The 24,561-nt window shown below is 29.0% G+C and overlaps 2 protein-coding genes across 2 annotated transcripts in view; both read right to left on the bottom strand.

Annotated features, from left to right (window-relative positions):
• Window positions 1-24,349, bottom strand: part of LOC123303128 (centaurin-gamma-1A) — a 90,004-nt gene extending 65,655 nt beyond the window's left edge. The window contains exon 1 of the mRNA XM_044886258.1: window positions 23,572-24,349. Within this exon, the coding sequence (XP_044742193.1) occupies window positions 23,572-23,662 (91 nt within the window). The 5' untranslated portion in view covers window positions 23,663-24,349. The remainder of the gene's footprint in view (window positions 1-23,571) is intronic.
• LOC123303191 lies at window positions 12,114-13,672 on the bottom strand. The gene is made up of 2 exons (XM_044886262.1): window positions 13,562-13,672; window positions 12,114-12,830 (listed from the first exon to the last, which is right to left on the bottom strand). The coding sequence occupies exon 2, from the start codon at window positions 12,704-12,706 to the stop codon at window positions 12,281-12,283; it is 426 nt and encodes a 141-aa protein (XP_044742197.1). The 5' UTR covers window positions 12,707-12,830; window positions 13,562-13,672; the 3' UTR covers window positions 12,114-12,280.
• Window positions 24,350-24,561: the final 212 nt, after the last annotated feature.

Genomic DNA, 24,561 nt, shown 5'->3' with positions numbered 1-24,561 from the left:
ACGAACAAAATTTTGGTATAGGTGTTCATAAATCTGGACCTAATTAGTCTATTTTCGGTTGTTCGTTTGTCCGTCGACACGATAGTTGAAAATCGAAAAAGATATCAAGCTGAAATTTTTATAGCCGACTCAGGACGTAAATTAAAATTGAGTTCGTAAATGAGCAATATAGTTCAAAGTTTCAATTTCGCTTATAAAAATATAAACAACTTTTGTTTGAAATATTTTTTCATAAAAATCACTGTTTACCCGCGAAGGCGTAAATTAGGACAAATTTTTGGTGTCCATTTTCTCGAAAACTATAAAATAAAGGTGGTTGAAAATTTGCAGGTAGCTTCAAGTAGTGATCTTGTGAAACATTATTGTGAAACCAAAAATGATTCTTGAAAATAGTGTCGAAAATTTTCGAAAACCAAATAAACGAATGACGAAAGAAGTCCGCCGTAATTGCCTTGATTTTTTAAACTTTTCTAATTTATAAAACACTAGCTGCGAACTACTCGCTTCGTTGGGCAACTTCAATTTTAAATACCATCACTTACGCTCTACTGGAGTAAATCTAAGCAAAAAAAGGCTGTTATATGGATTAAAAGTTCGAGCAACGAAACTTTGGGGTTTTTCTTTTCACATCAAAATAAGTATTTTTTGAAATTTTTTACTTTCCCGGAGTGGTGCAACATGTTTAAAAAACAAAATGGCGTCAAAAATGAAATTTTTTTCAGAAATTTTATCATTTTTATTTTATATTCGCAAAAGGAGACATCGGTGCATATCCAAATTTGGTAGGTTTGTAGTCCATGTTAAGAACTACTCCTCATAATTTTTTGGTGGGGTTTCGTCCCTTCCCCTCTCAGTTATATATATATGTATACATACATATGGTAAAACAGTTCATTTGACTATAACTTGAAAAATATTCGATTGATTTTAATGAAACTAATATCAATAGTAGGTTTTATTACTTACAACTTTCGGTTAAAATTTTAGCGAAATCCGTTAACTAGTTCGGCCAAAATTTCCAATTTAGGAAATTATTTAAAATGGCTGCCATTTTATGCCATTTTGTCCTACGAGGTTAAATTTTTTTTTAAATTGTAGCATTTTTTATTATCTTTCGATTTTATAATAAGTAGCTTACCCGTAAAATGACTCCTTGATCCATATTTTTGCGAAAAACGGAAAATTTAACACTTTCTGGAAATAATTGTTTGGGGGGTGTATGGACTGGCTTTGGGGGGTGTTTTTTGCTTTGGCATGAGAAAACTATTTTTAAAAGAGGTCTATATGGTTTAAAGCAAAATTTTTAAGTTTTAACCCCCGCGCTGTAAGGGGGAAGGGGTGTATGAAATAAATGTATCTTAAAAGATTTTAAAAAGAGGTCAAAATAGTTTAAAATGCTAAAGTAACCCAAAATTTTAGATGCTTTTATTATTATAGCACTTTTTACAACATCCACCCCTTCCCCTCCCGCTTTCATATTTTTTGCAAATTCAAAATTTTTATGACGTATAAAGGGGTTTTGGGGGTCGCTGATCTCGAACTTTTGCAATAGATTATCAAAAACAATTGTAATATTTTTAGGGGGTGTACTTATTTGGGCCAAAAGTTCGAGATCAGCGACCCCCAAAACCCCTTTATACGTCATAAAAATTTTGAATTTGCAAAAAATATGAAAGCGGGAGGGGAAGGGGTGGATGTTGTAAAAAGTGCTATAATAATAAAAGCATCTAAAATTTTGGGTTACTTTAGCATTTTAAACTATTTTGACCTCTTTTTAAAATCTTTTAAGATACATTTATTTCATACACCCCTTCCCCCTTACAGCGCGGGGGTTAAAACTTAAAAATTTTGCTTTAAACCATATAGACCTCTTTTAAAAATAGTTTTCTCATGCCAAAGCAAAAAACACCCCCCAAAGCCAGTCCATACACCCCCCAAACAATTATTTCCAGAAAGTGTTAAATTTTCCGTTTTTCGCAAAAATATGGATCAAGGAGTCATTTTACGGGTAAGCTACTTATTATAAAATCGAAAGATAATAAAAAATGCTACAATTTAAAAAAAAATTTAACCTCGTAGGACAAAATGGCATAAAATGGCAGCCATTTTAAATAATTTCCTAAATTGGAAATTTTGGCCGAACTAGTTAACGGATTTCGCTAAAATTTTAACCGAAAGTTGTAAGTAATTAAACCTACTATTGATATTAGTTTCATTAAAATCAATCGAATATTTTTCAAGTTATAGTCAAATGAACTGTTTTACCATATGTATGTATACATATATATATAACTGAGAGGGGAAGGGACGAAACCCCACCAAAAAATTATGAGGAGTAGTTCTTAACATGGACTACAAACCTATCAAATTTGGATATGCACCGATGTCTCCTTTTGCGAATATAAAATAAAAATGATAAAATTTTAGAAAAAAATTTCATTTTTGACGCCATTTTGTTTTTTAAACATGTTGCACCACTCCGGGAAAGTAAAAAATTTCAAAAAATACTTATTTTGATGTGAAAAGAAAAACCCCAAAGTTTCGTTGCTCGAACTTTTAATCCATACACAAGGCGTAATTTCACTCTACTACTCCTTTTGTTAACAATTTCAGTTTAACGTCTTAAATTGTCTACTTTACGTTTCTCTACTACTATAAAAACCTTCCTCTTAAATCGCTTTTTCTATTAAAAAATTTTTCATTAAAATCCGTTGCGTAGTTTTAAAGATTTAAGCATAAATAGGGACACAGGAACAGACATCGGGAAGCACCTTTGTTTTTTACTATGTATTGATAAAGCAATAGATTTTTCGGAGCAAATGCGATCGTATTTCGCCAATAACTCGCCGAATGTTGTATTCCAAGTGTTTAACAGGTTTATCGTCGTAGAAAGGGACTTTACATACACGCAAAGAAAATAATCTAACAGGGTTGGATCGCAGCATCTTGGAGGGCAATTAATAGAAATCAAGCATTAGATTTTGATAAATTCGACTGTTTATATAGAGGTTGCGTAATAACGTCCGCACCATTTTTTTTTAAGTTACAAAAAAAAAATCTTTCTTTCAAAAACATTAATACATAAAATCCCCTCTTAATTTAAAACATAAATATATAAGGAAATAAATTCTAAAATTATTATTTTCTTGTTTAATGAAAATTTATGTATTTTCGGTTCAAATAATAGGTAAGGTACCTACTTCTACCTACGTGGTGCTTACTGTGTTATATTCTCTGTTCGATACAATAAATAAACCTTACAATTTCATCCTTAATTTATTTTTGGAACATTGCGTTGTATATTATTATTATTAGTTTTGAAATTTATTAGTTATCGATTTTATGTTTGGGAAATTACCATCGTAAATATCAAATGTTTTAATGTTTACGTGTTTAAGAATTTCTAGTTTAATAAATTTACAACGATATGGTTTATTTTCTATATATAAATATATTAACACCAAAGAATTTGAAAGTTTTATGTAAAAAGGGGTTTAATTTATTTATTACTAAATTATATTAATTTGTTAAATGGCGTTAAATAGATCCGGCATGTGAGTTAGGTATACATTTATTTTAAAATTATTTTATGGTAAAATTTTCTTTATTCAAGGTGTACAGTCAATACTACCTTATTTAAGGTAGTACGTGCACCAAGACAATTTTAGATTTAGTGTGGAAATTATTTATATCTTATTTTCATTTTTATACCATGTATATATGAAATATACATAGTATATTAAGTTTAGTCCAAAGTTTGTAACGCTTAAAAATAATGATGCTAGGAAAAAAATTTTGTCATACTTGTTCATAAAATCACCTAATTAGTCCATTTCCGGTTGTCCGTCCGTCCGTCCGTCCGTCTGTAGACACGATAACTCAAAAACGAAAAAAGATATCGAGCTGAAATTCTTACAGCGTACTCTTTCTTACAGCGACGTAAAAAGTGAGGTCAAGTTCGTAAATGAGCATCATAGGTCGATTGGGTCTTGGGTCCGTAGGACCCATCTTGTAAACCGTTAGAGATAGAACAAAAAATTAAATGTAAAAAATATTCCTTATCAAAAATTAAACAACTTTTGTTTGAAACATTTTTTCGTAAACATCACTGTTTACCCGCGAGGGCGCCAATTAGGCGAAAATTTTATAATATGTACTATACTTGATTATCAGTTATGTATGTGTCACATGTTTGTATGTGTTATGTGATAAAGAAATCAACACTGACTATACATGGTATTTAAACAATTAACTCAGTCAATTGTTTGTTTTCACTTGTTGATGATGAATTTAGTTTTAACTTCATAATTGTAGGCGAAAAATAAAAATATAATTTTGGATATCTAACTTGGGATTCGTAATATCGAAAGCTAAATAATTAAACAAAATTTTCAATATTTTGAAAATTACTCCAGATATCGAAAAATTTTATTCTTACCCTTCGTCTTAGATTGTCAAGTTATGATATATTTCACCATCAAAAACTGGAACATCTTACTCATGCAAAAGGTTCCAACTTTGATGCGAATATCGATTTTAATTGACGAGCTAAAAATTGTGAAAATTGAAAAACCGTTTTCAATGTTAATATTTACCAATATTAGGCTTTAAATATGTAATGAAAAATTTTTCTGGCTTCTTGGAATTTAAACCTTATTTCTAAAATGTCACAGTTCACACTTCTTGATTGGCATTAAAAATTAATCGCTAAAAAATGTATACATGTCAGGGATGTTTTTAAAATATTGACTCGTTATCGCAATAATATTGATAATTCATGAATGTGACTAAAAATACGACACACATGTTACAGGTTACAGTACAGTACAGTGGGTGTAGTGAACAAGTAGTACGGAAGTACTAAAAAACACCCCACCGCCTACATTAGAAAACATGATATGAACATCTTTTAACATCATTTATACATTATATTATTTATGTGAAATTTAACTAAAACAGGTAGCTTTTTATACTTTTTGATTGCGTTGAAAGTCTGTTTTCACTACTATACTGAAGTATAATCTGTGACCATGTTTTTTCTTCAGCTAAATCTGTGATCTAGTATTGAGAAAATCATTTTACCATGCTACAACCGGTAGCTTACAATATAATGAAACGAACGAAAATATACTTAAACTCGGTTTCAGCTGGTTTTAGATAGATATAACGGCGATACTTTGATCTAGAAATTTGAAAAAATCGACTTTCATATTTTCATATGTTTAGACGCTTAATATGTCCTCGACGAATTTTTCAAAATTCGAATTATTTTGGCATTAACAATGGATTTTGTGACGCGACATGTAAGCCGGCCAAGCACATCACACCATAAACGGCCTCGTTCTTTCCAGGAAATCCAGTAGAAGAAGGAGCAATGTACGAATCTGGGATCGCCGATTAATCCAAAATCAGTGTTAATATATTCTTATCCGAGTTACTCTGCCGTAATTGTTCGAAGTGATTGACATGATATCTCAAAGTTCTACCTGACTGATTCCTTTAAAATATGGTGGGAAACTGCTTTTTATTTAAAAAAAATTGCAATTTTGAGCATTTTTCGAAAAATTCGAAAAATTCGAAAAAGTCGAAAAAGGGGTAAAAATATTTTTTTTTCATGTCGACGCCTGTTTGTGGTGTTTTTTTTTTTTTGCTGAGAGGTTAAGTCAATAGCGATATCTTTACTGATTAAGAATTTTTTAAATTTTTTTGTTTCAAATTACTTCATGTCAACCAGGGTGCACCTTATTTTTTTTGTAGCCCACGCTTCACCGATCTGTAATTCAAAGAAATTTTGATTTATTTTGTTTATAATTTTTTTTCTATATTCTTGAAAAGACAATAAACGTCATGTGATGCCTGAAATTTAGGCTTCTAGACCAGAATACCACCTTAAGAAACCATAGTAATTTAAAGCAATACTGTTCAAATGTTTAAATAACTGTCTAATAAAAAATAAACGTCTCTTGTAATGGTCTAGCCATTCCAATGAACACTGCTGTTTTTTTTTTAAGATTTAAGCCTGCTTATGACTGCCATATTGACTGTTTGACGTCATTAGTGATTTTTCCAATATATTTCGGGCTTGAAAGGAAGAAACTCCTCAAATGTTTCGAAATATTTAAGAATAGATTCACAAGTAGTGAAAGTGTTTATAAAAAGTCATTTTGAAAACATGACAAAATGTTCTAGGAAACTTTGGTTCAAAATAAATAATGTTTAAACTACTTCCCAAGTGGTTTAAAACTCACCAATGCTGTTGTAAAGGATAGTTTGGTTATTCTTGCAAACGATTGAGTATTCTGGATTTGTTTTAAACAAAAAATGAAACTTTTAAGTAAAAACAAACCTTTTGCATGTTTTACGCACATAACTTAATACTGATAACACTCATAAAGAACAAATATAAATTATAAAAATAACTAAGAAGGAACTTGTATAATATTTGATATCCACAGTCCCCACGCATTCAACAAATTTATATCATAATTAATGATCATTACCCAACGTTAAAATTAAGTTACATGATACTATCATACATCATTTATAGAACTTCAATTTATTTTCAACATACATCACAAAAACATACTTGAAAGTGATCATAAACGGATGAACGGACGATACAAATGAATAGGAAACCTTAAACTTGAATATTTTAAAGAATGTTTTAATAAAAGTGTAATGTTAAACTTGATTTAATTAAAGTATAAAATACGAAATAAATTGAAATATTTAGCAATTTAAATTACTTTCTTTTGCAATTGTATTAGAATAAAATTTAAAATGATACAATTGTTTGATTTTCAAAGAGTTTTGAAGCACAGCTTTGTTCACAGACAAATATGTTGAGGACACCAGATGCATAATATACAAGATGTCTCCAAAATATCGCAGTAAAAGAAGTAGAATGATTATCGTTTGTACTTTTGACAAGTTTTCGATTAGTCAAATAGAAATTTTTATGCAGGAAAAATATATAGAAAATAAAATTTACTACAATCATTTAACCGTTTTTTCCAATAACTAAAGCTCCGTCTGTCTGTCAACCGACTGAATCTCAAAAACGGCAATAGTATGGCAGCCGAAATTTTGCCAGAGTGTATATTACTGTTGCCGCTATAACACCAATTGCCGCTATAACAAAAATTTCGATCCAGTGTGTAGGGTTCCGTATTTTTGCGTCTTTTACAAAATAATTTAATAAAAAGTAAATAGTGTAATATCTTGTACGATGGATATGGAACCCTTCGTGTTATCAATTTGAATTTAGTTACAAAATTTTTAAACAAAAAAAATTTTTTATGATTTTTTTAAGGGTACCCCTTCTGAGATATGGCTTAAAGACCTGGAATTTTGGGCTATATCTCGAAAACTACACGCTAACCGTAAAATTAATCCGATTTTTGTATTTTTGGGTTCAAAATTATCTTAAAAACTGGGTTTAATCAAATTTTGAATATTCAAACTCACTAGCCTCTGCATTACTATGAAAAATGAGAAAATTAGGGTTTCTGCTTCCAAAGCACCTCGGAAATTGTCTTAAAGAAGTTTTCGGAGACGCTGATTATGAATCCGCAGCCAAAAATCAACTAACGATGATAACGTAGATATCTGAAACTCGAAAACTGGAGCTGATCGAAAGATTCTAATTATATAGACTTTTATTATATTATATAGACCATTCCATTTCTAGACAACAAGAGTAAAAATTTTCCCGACAACAAATCCATTCCAAACTAGTGTTATCATGAGTTATTCTTATCAAGTATTTAGGTTAGGTTATTGATTTTCTCTGATATTTCCAAACTAGCTTTCATTTCTCATGAATATTCTATCTCAACTTTCAATTTCGAGGAATATGAAGTAAATAATTTTTGTCAATTATTTGATGGTTTTTTTTCTTACCAGCCCTTTTTTTTTATTAACCAACCAACACTGTACATAAAAATAACCAAATCAAAAAAGTATCTTCTTGAAGAATGCAAATTATGCACACAAATATAAAAAAAAAATGTCGTTATAAACAAATTGATAATATGTTTTTAATTTGCATAAAATTTTGCTTTATATACAATTTTTTTCCAACAAATTTGTTTGTATATATGTCGTTGTTTATTGTACAAATACATACAACATAAAAACTTTTTGCAAAAAAAACTACCACTCTTTGCAAAATAAAAAAATTAATCCAACCATTTTATAAAAATAAAAACGTTAACATGTTCCATTGAATTTTATTTCAACTAAAACCAAACCTCTTTCTTTCAATGAGAGAATTTTTATTCACTTTTTTTATTATTAAATGTAATTTGATCAGACTTACAAAAATACACTTATGGACATAAAAATCGTATCACAAAATTGAAAAACACTTGAATGGACATTGATAATCTTCACAAATTACTCTTCCAAATTTTAAATTAACAAGTGAAAACAAACAATTGACTAAGTTAATTGTTGAAATACCATGCAAATACAGTGTTCATTACTCTATCACATTACACATACATTCATGTCACACATACATAATTACTGATATACCCATAAAATAGATACTATAAAAGTTGCTCTGATACATATTCGTGCTCTCACGGGTAAACACTGGTATTTACGAAAAAAAGTTTCAAACAAAAGTTGGTTATTTTTTTATAAGGAATATTTTTTACATTTAAACTTTTTTTCTATCTCTAACGGTTTACAAGATGGGTCTTACGGACCCAAGACTCAATTGACCTATGTTGCTCATTTACGAACTTGAATTCACTTTTTACGTCCTGAGTACGGTGTAAAAATTTAAGCTTGATATCTTTTTTCATTTTTGAGTTATGGTGTTGACAGACAACCGAAAATGGACTAATTAGGTGATTTTATAAACACCTATACCAAAATTTTGTAGGCGTTAAACGCCTACCAATTGTAGGGGCGTTAAACTTTACACCATTTTCAATATATTCCTGATTTATAGCATACTAGCTTGATAACCGCCCACTTCATTGGTCTTAAAAGTAAAAACCACGATTTATAGCCTCCACCTCTCTTGATCTCACTTATCCTACTTCTGTAACAGTTTTTGTGTAAATGAGTGTAAAATAGTCATAATTCATTGAGTATATCAAAAAAGATGGACGTGAACCGTTTTATGTTTACTATTTTTAATTTTTACAGAAATCTTTAATTTATGGTTCAAAATGATGATCATAGATGGAGCAGAAAAATGTTAGATTTAATTGAATTAAAAAATAAAAATAAATATATCTTTGCAAATTATAGCTCATTCAACATTCTGATGTATGAGCTATATTGTTGTACAGTTTCATTCAAATCCATCCGGTAGTTTTTCCGTAAAAGCATACCAAACAAACAAACAAACATCCTTACTTTCACATTTATAATATATAGGGATTTAATTACTAAAATAATCGTCTTTTAACGCTGTCTCTTTTAGCAGAGTATAATAGGGGACATCGTGTTCTAATATCAGACTGGACCAAGTTCTTCAGGTTGCTGACATATTTTTAGGTCGCATTTCCTCTAAAAGCTAACGATTTTCGAAAAGATGCTTTAAATAAAAAAAAGTTAGTTTTCTTATGAGGATAAACCTTCTAATTTATAGTGTTATTCTATCTCTAACATTATAGGATATAAATTGACTATTAAAGCATCCCAGAGAAGTAGTTCCAATCTAATGCCCGAACATATGATGTTACCCATCAAACTTTGGAACTTTTGTTCCAGAAAGTTATTTTTTGATTGGATAACTACAAAACGAGCTAAATGCCATAATAAATTTAAATGGTCCATCCTGTATGTAAATTTGAAATCAAATGCGGTCTTGCTGTAAATTTTTGACAATATAACTTCATTTCTTTGATCGCGAGTGTATTACAATATTAAAATAAAAAATTATTCGCTTACTGAAAATGTTTATTGCTTACTGTGAAATATTATTCAATTTTAATACGTCCAGTAGTGGTTTTGTTTGCATCTTTACAAATTTTTTTTTTATTAACACAATAAGGACCAATTATTTCATTTTAATTTTAAAAAACTCCTACGGTTTTAAATTTAGCTATTTGAATGCCATTAATTGAAATCCAGTTTTTACATGTTGTATTGTTTTTAAAACGAAAAGGGTTTAATAAAATGTATTTCGCAAAACTTGATTGTTTTGTACCCGAAGCTTTGACCGTTAATACTTGTTGGCAAATACTGTTTTAATAAGCTCAATGAAATTTTATTTTCAAAGACAGAATTTAAAGTTAGTATTTTTAGTATCGTCTATCGAATTATTAGCTATATTTAATTAAAAATTTCGCTTATTTCGTGAACATAATCCGTGAGTTTCTATATGATAGAAATGTATTTATTTCTTTTCTATTCCTATTACAAATTTCACTGTCGGAAAAATTAAGCTATAGTTCTTACCACACCTTCTAAAATATTTTGGCTCTTACCTGAAACAAAAAAAAATTGTTAATTTAATTCAAAATTTTAAAGAGTCAGAGATAATTAATCATAAAACGGTAATAGATGAAGAATTCACTTCTGGCTAAGAATTCTCACTACACGGGCAGAAAAGTGAAGTTGGGTTTTGAAAATCTTAAGCAATACGCAAAATATGAACGTTTAAAATTCCTAATTAAACAAAGAGGAAGATATAGGTTGGTGATCCCATTGCTCTATGCCTCTATAGGGATTACATAAAACTTTGTTCTACTAAAAAGAGATGGGCAACAATCTTTGAATGCTTATTACTTCTTCGTTTTTTAATCAATTTTAATTTCAAAATCAATTTTAATCAATTTTGTTATTTTATGGGTAGATAATATGGCAAATTCGACATCAGGGAACTACCATATAGAAACATAAAAACAGATAGCGTACTAAAACTAAATGAGTTTAATGGGTTAACGCAAAATAATACCTTCAAAAGAAAAATACAGTTAATAAATTTTGTACTTTAAACCGTACAAAATAAAAAAAAAAGTTAGAACTATATAAAAAATAGACTTTTCAGTAAAACATTTTTTATAAATTCAAAATGTTTCTGAAAATTTTCTCTACAAATATCCTCTGAAAATTTCCTGAACACTTTCTTACAATTCAGAATTTATGCGGTGTTTAAATCATGAACTGTGTTCTTTTACTTTTTGTTTTATTGTATATGTACAAATAACGTTTAGTTTTTGATAAAACACTCTGGTAGACTTGGTCAAAAAGATAATCGCCCACTTAAAAAACAAAATTCAGTAGTCACTTTATAATTTTTAAATAAAAAAAGAATTAAACTTGTCAGCACATAATATTTTTATTTTGCATGTATATAAAAAAATAAAAAAAAGTTTCAAAACACAGAAATATTATTTTTATCGAATAATATCAAGCTTTAACGTCATAATAATATATCATTTACGGGTTGTATTTTTTCTAACTGGATACACGTTTTAAAAACAGTTGTGGGTGAAAGATATATGTATTTAGAAAAATATACAGTTTTTTTTGTATTAGTATCTTATTTGGCAACTATAGGTATGTTGCCATCTTATAAAGTTTCTTTGTGTTTGAAATTTTATCCTTACTAACAATTTTTACTCAACTTCTAATTGATTTTGTGAATATACTAGCTTCAAGTTTTTAAAACAGGAAGAATTTGTTGTGTGTTTAATTTTGAAATTTCTATAAGTATGCGGACCCAAAAGTTACGAAAATTTAGTTCATTTTACTTTTATAATTTATGGCCAATTTACGGTCACTATATGGTCACTCAAGGACGAGAATACAACCTGTTTAAATCTTGATCGTCATAATAATAAATATACCCATCTATAAATAGAAATATAATGTTTATCAATATCTGAATATCAGACACAATAAATATGATAATATTTTTCATAAATCTGTTTTATTCCCCCCACCATACTACACGTCACCCCATACTGTGTTCGCTAAATATATATCCATATCCAGTAGACACACTCATTCTCATGTCATTAACCCTCTAGCATGCAAAATTTAACCGCTGAATATTTTTTGACGCTGAATTTTTTCTAGACTAATTTTGGTACGAGGAACCCAAATTTGCCCATGAAATTCCAAAAAAATTTACCTGTCGACCGCTATGTGAGAATTTCGAAAGGCCGCCCTGAGGCGGACATTTATGTTAAAGCATAAGAAAAATGCAAAGGTACGATTGCTTTATTGTGTTTTTATTGAGAAAATACATGAAAATAAATTAATGAAATACATTATTTGCGTACATGGTAGCCCGCGAAACAATTTTTGGCTACCGAATTACATAGGTGCAAGTTGCATTTCGTGCAAATGTGCTGAGTTTCGGATTTTTTGCAGTGTTTGCACTGCTTTTTTCCTCCAATTTTCGGCATCCAGACATATGCCCGTAGCCATCGAAACAAATATCTTCGACTGGATGGTGTGTTTTTTGGCCACTAAATAAAAAAAGCGATGTTGGAGCAGGTGAAGGCGATTGAGGTGCGGGTGATTCAGAATGACATGAAAGTCGACTTGATGGTAGACTTATTGGTCTTCCACTATTACACCGATTCTCCGTCAACGCTTCTGCTATTTGCGATCGGAAAATTGGCAGCTCAATGGGTTTTTCTTCTTCAGCCTTCTTAGTATAGCCACTCACTTCACATTTGCGCTCAGCAGCAATTCGGTGGTATAATATATATGCATTTGTGACCGCCATTACAATCAGGTGATAGTGAAATACGTGTTATCACATTTTTGGTTTTAGCGCGTGTATGGTATCGGCCCATGAAGCCATCCATTAAATCAACACCGCCCATGTGAGCGTGGTACTCTCTTATTATCTGAAGCAATGAATGAAATTGTCCATTATTTTTATGAAAATAAAAGTGCTTGTGATCAGTTGCTTTCATTGGCTATGAAAACAATTTTCCATGCTTTTCATTTACATGAAAATAAATGTGATGAATTTGTTAGCTAGCCTGTGGGGAATCGATATCAATGAAAGATTTGTTTGATCTATCGTAACGTGAAGCTTTGGCACGTTGCTGATCAGTATTGAATGTTCGTGCGAACGGCTCAATGCCAACATAAGTTGAGAGCAAGCGCACACACTTGTTGCCTTTCCATAAGACCGCATTGACACCAATACCTTTTACATTCGCCATATATTCGATGGAATATCCTCTTGGCTTATTCATCACCTCACTTTCTGTTGTTAATTTGCAATCCGTAATTCTGTTGGAGCGAACAGTGCCCAAAGAATATATGCCTCTCGAGCGTAGGTATACCAGCAATGGGATGGACGTATAAAAATTATCAAAGTATATTATATGATTCTTGAAGTCCGGCACATTCTGAGACAGGCGCACACCAACATTGGCTGTTGCACCTAAGTCGGGTGTGTTTGGCAATAGAACATTGTCGCCAGCTCCATTATAAATTTCAAATTTAATAACACTCAAACGTGCATGTCCGCCCCAAGGCGGGCATCACTTCTTCTCAAATTTCTCAATAACAAAAAATATATGTACATATACTAATGATTTATTTTAATCTTAAAGGTTCAACTTACTCAAAAAAAATTATTTCACAAAAATCGAATCACAAATAAAAAAGTTATCACACTTTGAAAAAAAAATTTCCAGGAAAAATATTTTATGTGTTGTTTTGTCGGATGTTCGCACTCAAATGGCTGTACAAGCCAAATAAGATTTCATACAGACTTCAAAGATAGCTCGACATGTGCGAGAAGACTTGCCCGATGCAACAGAGAATATTTTTTATATAAAAATTTGATAGTTTGGCCAGTATTTAAGTTTTAGTGATGACCGCCCGAGGGCGGTCTTACATGCTAGAGGGTTAAAAAGATTATCTTGAAATTTATATATATTTTTTTTCTGTTATTTTGCTTGTCCTTAACTACAGGTTTAATATTTAGTATAGATATTATTATTATATTCATATATCATCAGGATCGAATAATCCCTTTTTAATTCACTTTTTAATATGCATTTGTGTTTCCTCCAAATATATAGAACATTTTTTTTTATTCTAGGCTCGTTTCCATTGATTTATCTTTGATAAGCATACTTTTGGACCAATAAACGATAAATGAAAATTACTCTATTTTCATTACTTATTGTTGTTGTTTACTTTTAATTATGCATACGATATTTACATCATGGTCTATTCGATTATATTTGACGTAATATGATACATACAGGCATAAACTAAATATTGACAAATATCTTGTCTAGTAATCTTAATTAAAGAGAATTGAAAAAAATACACTCGAACCAGGACTCGAACCCGGACTTTTTGGATTCATGTCAAACGCCGTCAAATTTTATATATTTAAACCTTTTGCTTTATCTCTAATGATTTACAAGATGAATCACACAGACTCAAGACTCAATTTACCTATGTTGCTCATTTACGAAGCCAAAGTTATTTTGTACTTCCTGAGCATGCTCTAAAAATTTAAACTTAATATATTTTTTTGTTTTTGTGTTATTATGTTGACAGACGGACAACCGGAAATAAACTACTACTACAAACTTGGGACTAAACTTAATATACCTTGCTATATATTTTATATACACAGCGTATAAAAATATGCAACAGTTTTTACTTGAAAAAAAAGTTCTAAAACAGAAGATAAATTTGATAAAATAGTCAAAAATCATACGGTCAAACCAATTTATTATTAAATAAATGCATAAAATAAACAAATATTAAAAATACAGAACCGGTCAAGTGCGAGTTAGTTACCCTTTAGAAACGGAACCTTAAAAAGTTGTGAGAAGGAATTAGGTGAAGGCTAGGATTTGGTTAGTAGAACACGTCGAACTTTGAGGAAAGTTAAGTACGTTTGTTAATGAAGGAAAATTTCAAAAAACTTCGATGATTTCCACGAGGTTGAATACTTTAAGCTAATAGGCCTTAAAAATTTACTGATTACAACACCGTAGACTTTGCATATGTCATGTTCTTATATAAGAATTCTCAGCAGCGATTAGCGGGGCATTCTTCTTCATGGCCCTAGGAAAGTTTTTGATTGCGCCCACAAGCTTCAAATTGGGATATGTAAATTCCGACATTCAATAAACTTCGACACGAGTACAAAATTAACACAACGGTGCTAATTACTTAGTGTTATAGTGTTTTAGGCTTGCGATCTCTCTTATCAACTGACTTTGCAATTGAAACGAATAATATTCTTTTGAATTAATATTTTTACTACTTTTGCATAAAAAATACGTAATTTATTTTCAGCCATCGGCTACATCTCCTAACACGTAAAAGGTAATAAAAAAAAAGACCGCATCACGTGCTCGCATAAAGAACCCATACCCATCATCTCGTTATAATTTTTTTTTTTGAAAAACATCTCACAAGCCAAGATGATGAGTTTAACCGTAACATGTTGAAGCATGCTTATAAACACACGACACGAAGAAGTTGAGGGTGTATTTATATACTCATAACATATCATATGGATAACAGTACACACCTTAACAAAACATACACCTGGACCGCCGGCTGTGTGCTCTAGCTGCAGAGAAGATTACTTTTTTTTTTGCTATCTATTGTTCGCCTATCAGATGATTTCTTTTATATTTCAGTTAAACGAGAACAGAAAGTCTTTTCAATTTCTTTATACCTGACATACAAATTATCTGGTATATACAAATTTTTACCAATATTGTTTATTATTTGGAGTTACACAAAAGATACGATTTTTTTCTGTGTTGGTAACGGAAAAAAAAAGAATTTAATTCGTTTATGTAATAATTCTTAATGTCATCACAAACAGCGGCCACGTAATGGAATATATTTTGTTACATATAATAATTGACATTGACCAGTTGATGAGTGTAATATGACGACGTAATTGTTAAGCCAGGAAAGAAGCCTTTGAAAATCACAATTATTATTTAAAAGTATTATTTTTAAATTTGTTGTGTTAAGGTTTGTATTTAATATAAACCATGTGAAAACAAACAATTTACTTAGTTAATTGTCGAAATACCCTGTAAACAAAGTTTTGAACGTTAGTAAAAAACCAACAAGTTTTGGCTTTCGAAAATTTTTGAAATTTTCGAAAGTAATTTCTATAATTTTTTGAGAATATTTCACAAGAGTTTTCAACTGAATATTTTTTATAGTTTTCGAGAAAATGGACACCAAAATTTTGTCTTAACTTGTGCCTTGATGGATAAACACTGATTTTACCAAAAAAAATTTTGAAACAATAGTTACTTATATTTTTATAAGGAATATTTTTTATATTTAAAATTGGTCCAACAGACCCAACACCCGATTGGCCGATGTTGCTCATTTACGTACTCAAACTGACTTTTAACTTTCTGATCAGGCTATACAAATTTCTATAAAAACTCGATATGTCTTTTCGTTTTTGAGCTACCGTGTTTCCAGACAGACAGACATAACACCTATACCCAAATTTGTTTCGTGTCATCAATATTTCTAAGCGTTACAAACTTGGGAATAAATTTAATACATATTTAACTTCCGCTATGTGTGTGCGTCTGTCTGTCTGTGGCATTGTAGCACCTAAACGGATAAACCGATTTTGACTTCTTTTGTTTCGTTTGAAAGGTATTTTACTGGAGATTGTTATTAGATATGCTTTAACAAGTGCGAGTTTAGTGTTCTGGACCCGAAAAATTTGTGGGAGGTATTTTAAATTTTGTACATTTCACTTGTAACATTTCAAATCCTACTTATAATGGATAGCTTTTTACTGGTGAGGTAAATAATTTAAGAAGATAAAAATAATAGTAATGATTTTTCAACGGGTTATATCTTGTAATAAACTAATCTTAATAAATAAAAACTATGATTATCTCATTTTTCGAATCAAATTTTATTAAATTATTAAATAAAAGTGCATACATATATCATTCAATAATCGTGCGGTACTGCAAGCAAATCACACTTAATTGAGCATAAAAATGATAAATTATTTAATAAAACAATATTAAATATAATAATTTTTGAGCAAGATGATTTGTATTTCCTGGATAAAAAAAACTATGGTATTATTTGATAAAAATAGATAATAATGTTTGGAAGTACAATATTATCTACACAAATCATAAAATATACGGAGTGTCTTAATTAAAATGGTTCATAGAAACTTCAATTTAATTTATATGTAAAATTAAAATGTCATTGCTATTTTGAAGAATGTACAAGCGCCAGGGCAATGTAGTATTGACTTTATGTTGATTTTCCTATTTTTAATTTTTATACCAAAACTACAGTTTTGTTTCTCAAGATTGAATATTTTTGTAATATAAACATGTATTTAGTTCTACATACAAATATATAATTGGCGCAGTCGGTAGGGATGGAATTTTAAAATTCGAAAAAAGACAGTAACTATTTCTCTATATCTGGTTCGATATTCATGAATATACGAAATTGACAAAGTTAGTAAATCATGAAAATAAACTCTGAAAATAGACAATTACAATTTATCCTGGAGACTTGATGACTGTATGCAATACTGAATAGAATGTATAATTATAATATGATCATTGCCCTAGATAAAATTTGGTGCCATTTAAAATAAGCGCCCTGTATAATTACCAAACAGGAAATAAAAATTACCATTGATAATAATAATATGTGCATTTATTTTATAATATTCTTCTAAATTATCTCATTTTATGAAATACTTACATGCATTCCATTCTACTTCAAATGATATTTTTATGTAAAAGGATGAATGAGTTGAGATACATGATAAATCACTTGTTCAACTCATCCATGTTCAAAAATTTAAATACATACTTAAATATAAATGAAACGGAATTATACATAATGATGACAGGGTTTTTAAACATATTTTAAATTCTTGTTATAAAATTTGATAATAAAAAATGTTTTTTTTTTTTAAAGTCAAAGAGTTTTATGATCATTTAACTAAAAGCATTTCAGTATAATAATTTTGCAATAAAATAATTTTTATTAAACAGAATGAAGAAGATATTATTACTGTTAGTAGCAATGTTGGTGGGATAACATTTGACCGCACGAATGCTTTTATCATAAAAGAAGATATTCATTCGTGAATTTGGGTAAAATTGAATACCAACGTTTTAAATTCAGTGGTAAAGAATTAATGATCTGATCAAATACAAGGTAATAAAATGAAAGCAAAGAAAGAAACCTTGAACCTTTTTTTTCATATCAATAATCAAAAAGTTTAACATATTCAATAAAGTAGAGAAATTTTTCATTCAAAATAATCTATAGGAATTGTTAATTCGTAAATTTTTCCTAGGAAAATATTTAAACAATAACATTTGTACTTTTTATGTTATCGAAAAACCACAATTCACACCAAAATAGACGTAAATAGTATTTCCATGAAATTATTTATCTATTAAGATTTTTATCTTGAAAAAAAATAATATTATACAATTTTTAGTGTGGTTTTGCAAATTTTCAATTTTTCTATTTTATTTCTTTAAATTTAAAAAGTGGTAAGAGATTGTTATGTCATTTCATGAGATGTTTTCGAAATAACTCCGTACCTTTTTCACAACCAAATTATCGTCAGAAGTGTTTAATGAGAAGTAATTAAACCAAAAATTTAACAAATTGAAAAAAATTTGCTGTAAACATTTTATTGGTGTGATATGAGTATCAATAGTTAAAGCGCAATTAGTGGAACAAACATAAATTTTGAATTATTTTTCAAACAAAAGTTGAGATCTTCAATTAAATTGTGTATTTTTAACTATTTAATTTAAATTGATTAATTATCGTATTTAATCATATTATGACTTCTTACAAATATTTTGTGACTTAATTAATCAAAACATAATTTTGTCAAATTCCACTTAATGAATTATAATTTTTATTGAAAGACCTTTCACAATATTGAAAATTTATAGGAAAAAATCTTAACAAGTATATTTAGTTATAATGCCAGAAATGTTGTTATTCTTCAAATTGAATAATCATAGTTATAAATAGATCTTGAAGCAGACCGTATCTGATTTTTGAGATAAATATTAAGATTTTTATTTTGGCAAATTTTACGACAATTTATTTATTTCGTTTTGGAGATTATCTTATTTTATAGCTATACTCGTAAAAAAAAGTTCAGAAGTATAATTAATTTAAAATAATTAAGCCAAAAAATTTGCCTAAAGTCAAATAAATAGAGCAAAGGTTGCAGGAATCACATTCATAATAATAATTAAAATGATATCTATACAAAATGAAATATAATTAAGTTAATAAAGACACAAATGTTAGTAATTTAATTAAGCAAATTAATAATTAAACATATATTTGTATATTAAAATATATAAAATAAAAGCAAAGGTGTATTATAATTATGATATATAATAACATTAATATTTATATTTGCTACTTCATTTATTTAATAACCATATTTACTAAATAAATATAATATACCTAGCTAGCTATAGTAAGCTAATATCACTTTACTGGATAGGTTATTAGTGGTTTGGTGTTGTGATCGTGCAAAGAGTAGATGTAAACATTTGATAACGGTACTAATTATAATTTTGTATTTTTGTCGTGTGTATTCGACCTTCAGAATTTAGATTTTTTTTCATTTTATACGTTAAATTACATTTTAACATGAGTGAAATGAATACATTACAATCGATTAAACATGAAAATAATATACATCATAAATGGTGCTAAATGTTAAGTTTCATATTGATTCATTGAGAAAATTGGATACACATATGCAGAAATAACTTTGGCCGGCCAATTTCAAATGTCATATTGACTTTATGTTGGTAAAATTTTTATCTTTTAAGATAGAATTTTTTTTATGATTTAAACATACATCTAGTATTACATTGAAATACCTAGCTGGCGCAGCCGGTAGGGCTTGAATTTTAAAATGCGAAAATAGACAGTAACTATTTATCTTGGAGCTCTGGTGGACATAATCAAACATATATCTGGTTAAATATTTATGAATATACGAAATTGACAAAGTCGGTGAAGTTTGAATTTTACACTCTGCAAATAGGCAATTATTATCTACCCTGGGGGCATGATGGCTGTATTCATGAAGTAATGATATTCATGAAGATAAAACGCTGGCGCAGACGGTAGCGCTTAAACTTTCAGAATACATACATCATAAATAGTTCGAAATGTTAAGTTTCGCATTGATCTTAAATTCCTAATTGATTCGTTAAGGATGAACGAGCGCTAGGACAATTATGGATAAAAGGCTCGATTTAAAAAAAAAATGAATCAAGTCTAAATCAATTCTGAAAATGTTAGGGCGGGGAAGGTTTCCCAATTATTTAAATAAATAAATGACTTCAAAAGTAGGCATATTTAACATTGGTCTTATGGGAAAACGGTAGATGATGAATGTTTTCATAGATTTCTCTAAAACTAGTCGGTGGTTAGATTAAACTATTAAATTAAAGCTTAAACCTTAACAAATTATTGAAAAAAAAAAAAAAAAAAAAAAACCGTTGTGCCCGATTAATTAAGGATGTATGAACACAAATTTAAAAAACGATAGTGGGAACACAAATTTAAAAAAAATATATGTTTTTAATTTTGATAATGAATTACGTTATAACTTGACAGTATAAGTCGAAAAGTAACAATAACATTTTTCGATATCAAGAGTAATTTTGAAAATATCGAAAATTGAAAATTTTGTTTAATTATTTAACTTTCAATTTTTGAAAACCAAGGTATATATCTAAAATTTTAATTCTTATTTCGTCTTTTTTCGTCTACATTCATGAAGTTATAACAACATTCGTCATCAAAGTTGAAAATAAGGTACAAATAATTTCAACCACAAGTCTAATATGGTGTTCGTACTAGCTTAATTAATTTTCGAACATTTAGAGAACAATTGATTAGTATTTAAAATCATTCTACGGGACCCTAATATAATCTGCTATCAAAAGTAATACCCATAATCTTCATCAAATAACATAACAACCAACAAATTATAATAAAAAAATTTTTATTATTTCATATTTAAACCACACTTTTTAATTGACTTTTGAGTATCAAAGTTTATTTGCCTTTCAGAGGGCAAATTACAATAAAAATTTTATACACATTATACATTGTTATGTTATGTATGTTACTGTTTTTTGATTATCACGGTTGGGTGTCACATATATATATATATGCACCACGTCACCCAAAATTAAGATTAACGATAACAGAGAAATAATAAAAAACGCACGCTAAATAAACTAAGGCACACGTGAGTGGATTACTTTGTAAATATTGTTTAAACGAATTTATATCACCTAGCTTTTCATAAAATTGATAAGATTATTTGAGAATATTAATGATGAACTGTGTATGTGTGTATGAATTTTTAAGGTAGCTCATACGTACAACAATACTAGATACTTAAACGAGTTAATAATTTAAACCCGTATAATTTTTTTATCGTAATGTCAAAACATTTTTATAAATAACGAATTGTTTTATATTTAAGATAAAAACTAGCCATTATAGCAGTCCTAAAAAAATTTAGTAGTCTTTAGAATAGTTCGACCATCTGATCTTTTTTTTAACAGTATTGTTGTAGAATTACTATGGTTTTTTGATATCCATCTATTTATTCAATGTCTGTTGAGACCTAATTTAAGCCTGTTTTCATAGTTCTTTTTTAAGCCATTTGTTCTGCAACTTAATAAGACAACAATGTTTGAAATTTTTTCTTATTGGTAGATTTTTACTCCAAGAATATGTGGTTCAAATTTCAGGGTAAGTAGCCGTTTGTATTCTAAAGATATAAATTTTCGAAAATCGACTTAAAATAGATTGCTCTTATGAAGAAATCTCAAAAAATGACGTATTTTGAAAGTTTTTGATAATTTTCACTTGGAACGAATGAAAATAAATAAAATAAACTTTTTAATAGAAAGTAAACTTATCAGAAATGACATAGAAAAGGAAAAACACCAAGTTTCCCATCCATATAAGGGATGTCCGAGCAGGGTAGACTTAGAATTGAAATTATTTTTATCTTATTTTCAACTTTGATGATGAATTAAATTATAATTTCATGAATGTAGACGAAGACTATGAATAATATTTTTCGATATCTGCCTTGCTTTTCGCAATATCGAAAACTGAATAATTAAAGAAAATTTTCAATTTTCATTATTTTGAAAAGTACGCCAGATATCGAAAATTTTTATTCTTACTTTTCGTCTTATATCGACAAGTTGTAACATAAATCACTATCAAAATTAAATATATATATTTTTTAAATTTGTTTACCTGAAATTACTTGATCATCATGTCACTTATTTAACTCATATCATGATTTAAAATCGGTCAGCAAATTTTGATGAAATTCTTGACAAAATTGAGTTGACGAATTAACTCCCTTAATTGAGTGTATTGTACTAAGCTAATATAAAAATTGATAAGATTATTTGAGTTTCTTTACTTTGTGGTTGTTGATAATTTTCAGAGTAATGAATTATATATAGGTTATATTCGCCAATTTCTGGTCCTGATTCTAACTATTAATCAAAGAAAACCCACGTAGAATTGATCTATACTCAAAACTGAACGTGCTACAATTTCTTAAGCAAATACTAACAAAATTTTAAATATAATTTTAAAATCAAATAATTTTGGTGGAAGCGTTGAGTTCAATAAATTATGTTATAAAAAGATATGTTCAACACACTTATTTGCGCTTCCACCAATATAAAGATCTATATAAAAACTGTGATATTCAACTAAATTAATACAAATTCTCGATTAAACCAATCTTAGCATGGATAACAAATAACTTTTAAAGTCTTAAAAATAAAAAGTTTTAAATATTTTAAAACGAACACCTTTGATTCCCGATTACATCAATTAATTCCCGCCGGAACATTTTTTAAAAATTATACCAATTTCATTGGATTCTAAATGATATAGTACAAATTCCTAGATGATATAGTAATTCTAGTAAAAGTGTTTAAAGAAACAAAATGAAAAATTCCCTTAGCATAGAAAGAATATTAAAAAATAATTTCTAGAACAGCAAACGTAAAAATTTTCCTTATATCGAAAAAGTTCTTTCATAATTTTTCAATTTCTTTAATTAAAAAGAAAGCTTTTTTAGCATAACGTGAGCATAGAATTAGAATTGTTATTTCTAGAAATATTCAGAATACCAACCAATGCTCAATAAATTTTTTTTTAAATTTTATCGCTTTAATTATTTTAAAATTAAAGTTACAATTATAATTACACTACAAAGTTTTGTTTCCAGAAAAAATATACCCTCTTTGCACGCTACAATATACTTTTTCTAAGAAATTTTTCATATTTTACCTAGAAATTTTCATGGGTGTGTTAAATTTTCATTTAAAATTAAATGCGGACATTTTCCATTCGTTAAGCTTTGACAACCCACATAACGAACGTATATCCTGTGTACGCATCCTATTTCTGTATAAGGAATAAAATCAACTCCCTCGGGAGATTGTTAAAATGCTTGGAAATCACAAGTAAATAAAAATTGAGCAAATATTGACATTTTAAAAAAACACATCTTACCGGATTTCCGTTTCTCCGGAAGTACAAGTGATTTAGCTCGTTTCACACGTAACGACCGCCGTTTAATAGAACGTAAAAACGATTCGGGCATACGTATATTACGTGGTGTCGGTGGTTCCGGAGCTTTACGCTCCGGTAAAAACCAACTTCGTACAGCAAACAGCCTGAAGCCGTTTTTTAAACCACTCACTTAAAAAACTTTTTAAAACAAGAAAATTATTTTTCCCTACACACAGTTTTAGTAAAATCCATAAAAGGTACTTTCTTATTATTATTAATTTTTTGAATAATTTAACTCAAGTAGGCGCCTTGACGATGAATCATCATAAATTTTTTGACACGAAATCACACTCTTTTTGCACTTGTCTTGGAGACCACTGTTGCACTTATTTCTCACGATTTTGCACACACATGTTTTTGGATCGAATTATTATATTTGATTTCGCGAATATCAACAGAAAAATCGTCTCATATTTCGTTGTGGATGATGATGATAGTCACTGGTGTCACCAACATGTTCCACGTCCGTTCTTCAACACTCACTGATAGTTTAAGAAGCACATGTCTGTGTTATGTGTTTCTAAGTGGTAAAGAGAAGGAGAGTCAGCTAGAATCACAGTTTAATATGACATTGCATTGCAATTGTACACACAAATACAATAGTTTATGATGTGGTGTTAGTGGTGGGGTTTTGTGATGGAAAAAGGAAGAGGTATACGATACGATATACATGCACATTTAAAAAGTTTTATTCATTGTTTTGGTCTCCAAACAGAATGATGACTGAACGACTGAGACTAGTAGAGTTATTGAGGAACTGAACACGACGATGTACTGCCTTGCTTAACATACACTAAGTTGAAGTATGTATGTATTTTTTTAATATAAAAATGATGGGGGCTCGTCATTCAACCGATATTACAGAGTGGCACTCACTAGAAATCAAACTTGTGAAAAAAATGAAGTGTTGAACGCATCGTAGTCTCTTTA

Source organism: Chrysoperla carnea, chromosome 1 (genome assembly GCF_905475395.1).
Source record: "Chrysoperla carnea chromosome 1, inChrCarn1.1, whole genome shotgun sequence".
NCBI lineage: Eukaryota > Metazoa > Arthropoda > Insecta > Neuroptera > Chrysopidae > Chrysoperla > Chrysoperla carnea.
Note: the sequence above shows the minus strand (reverse complement) of the source record. Positions and strands in the feature narration are given on the sequence as shown.

Bases quoted from the DNA above. Each gene is read 5' to 3' on its own strand.
- LOC123303191 (XM_044886262.1), bottom strand. From the start codon at position 12,706: ATGGCGGTCACAAATGCATATATATTATACCACCGAATTGCTGCTGAG.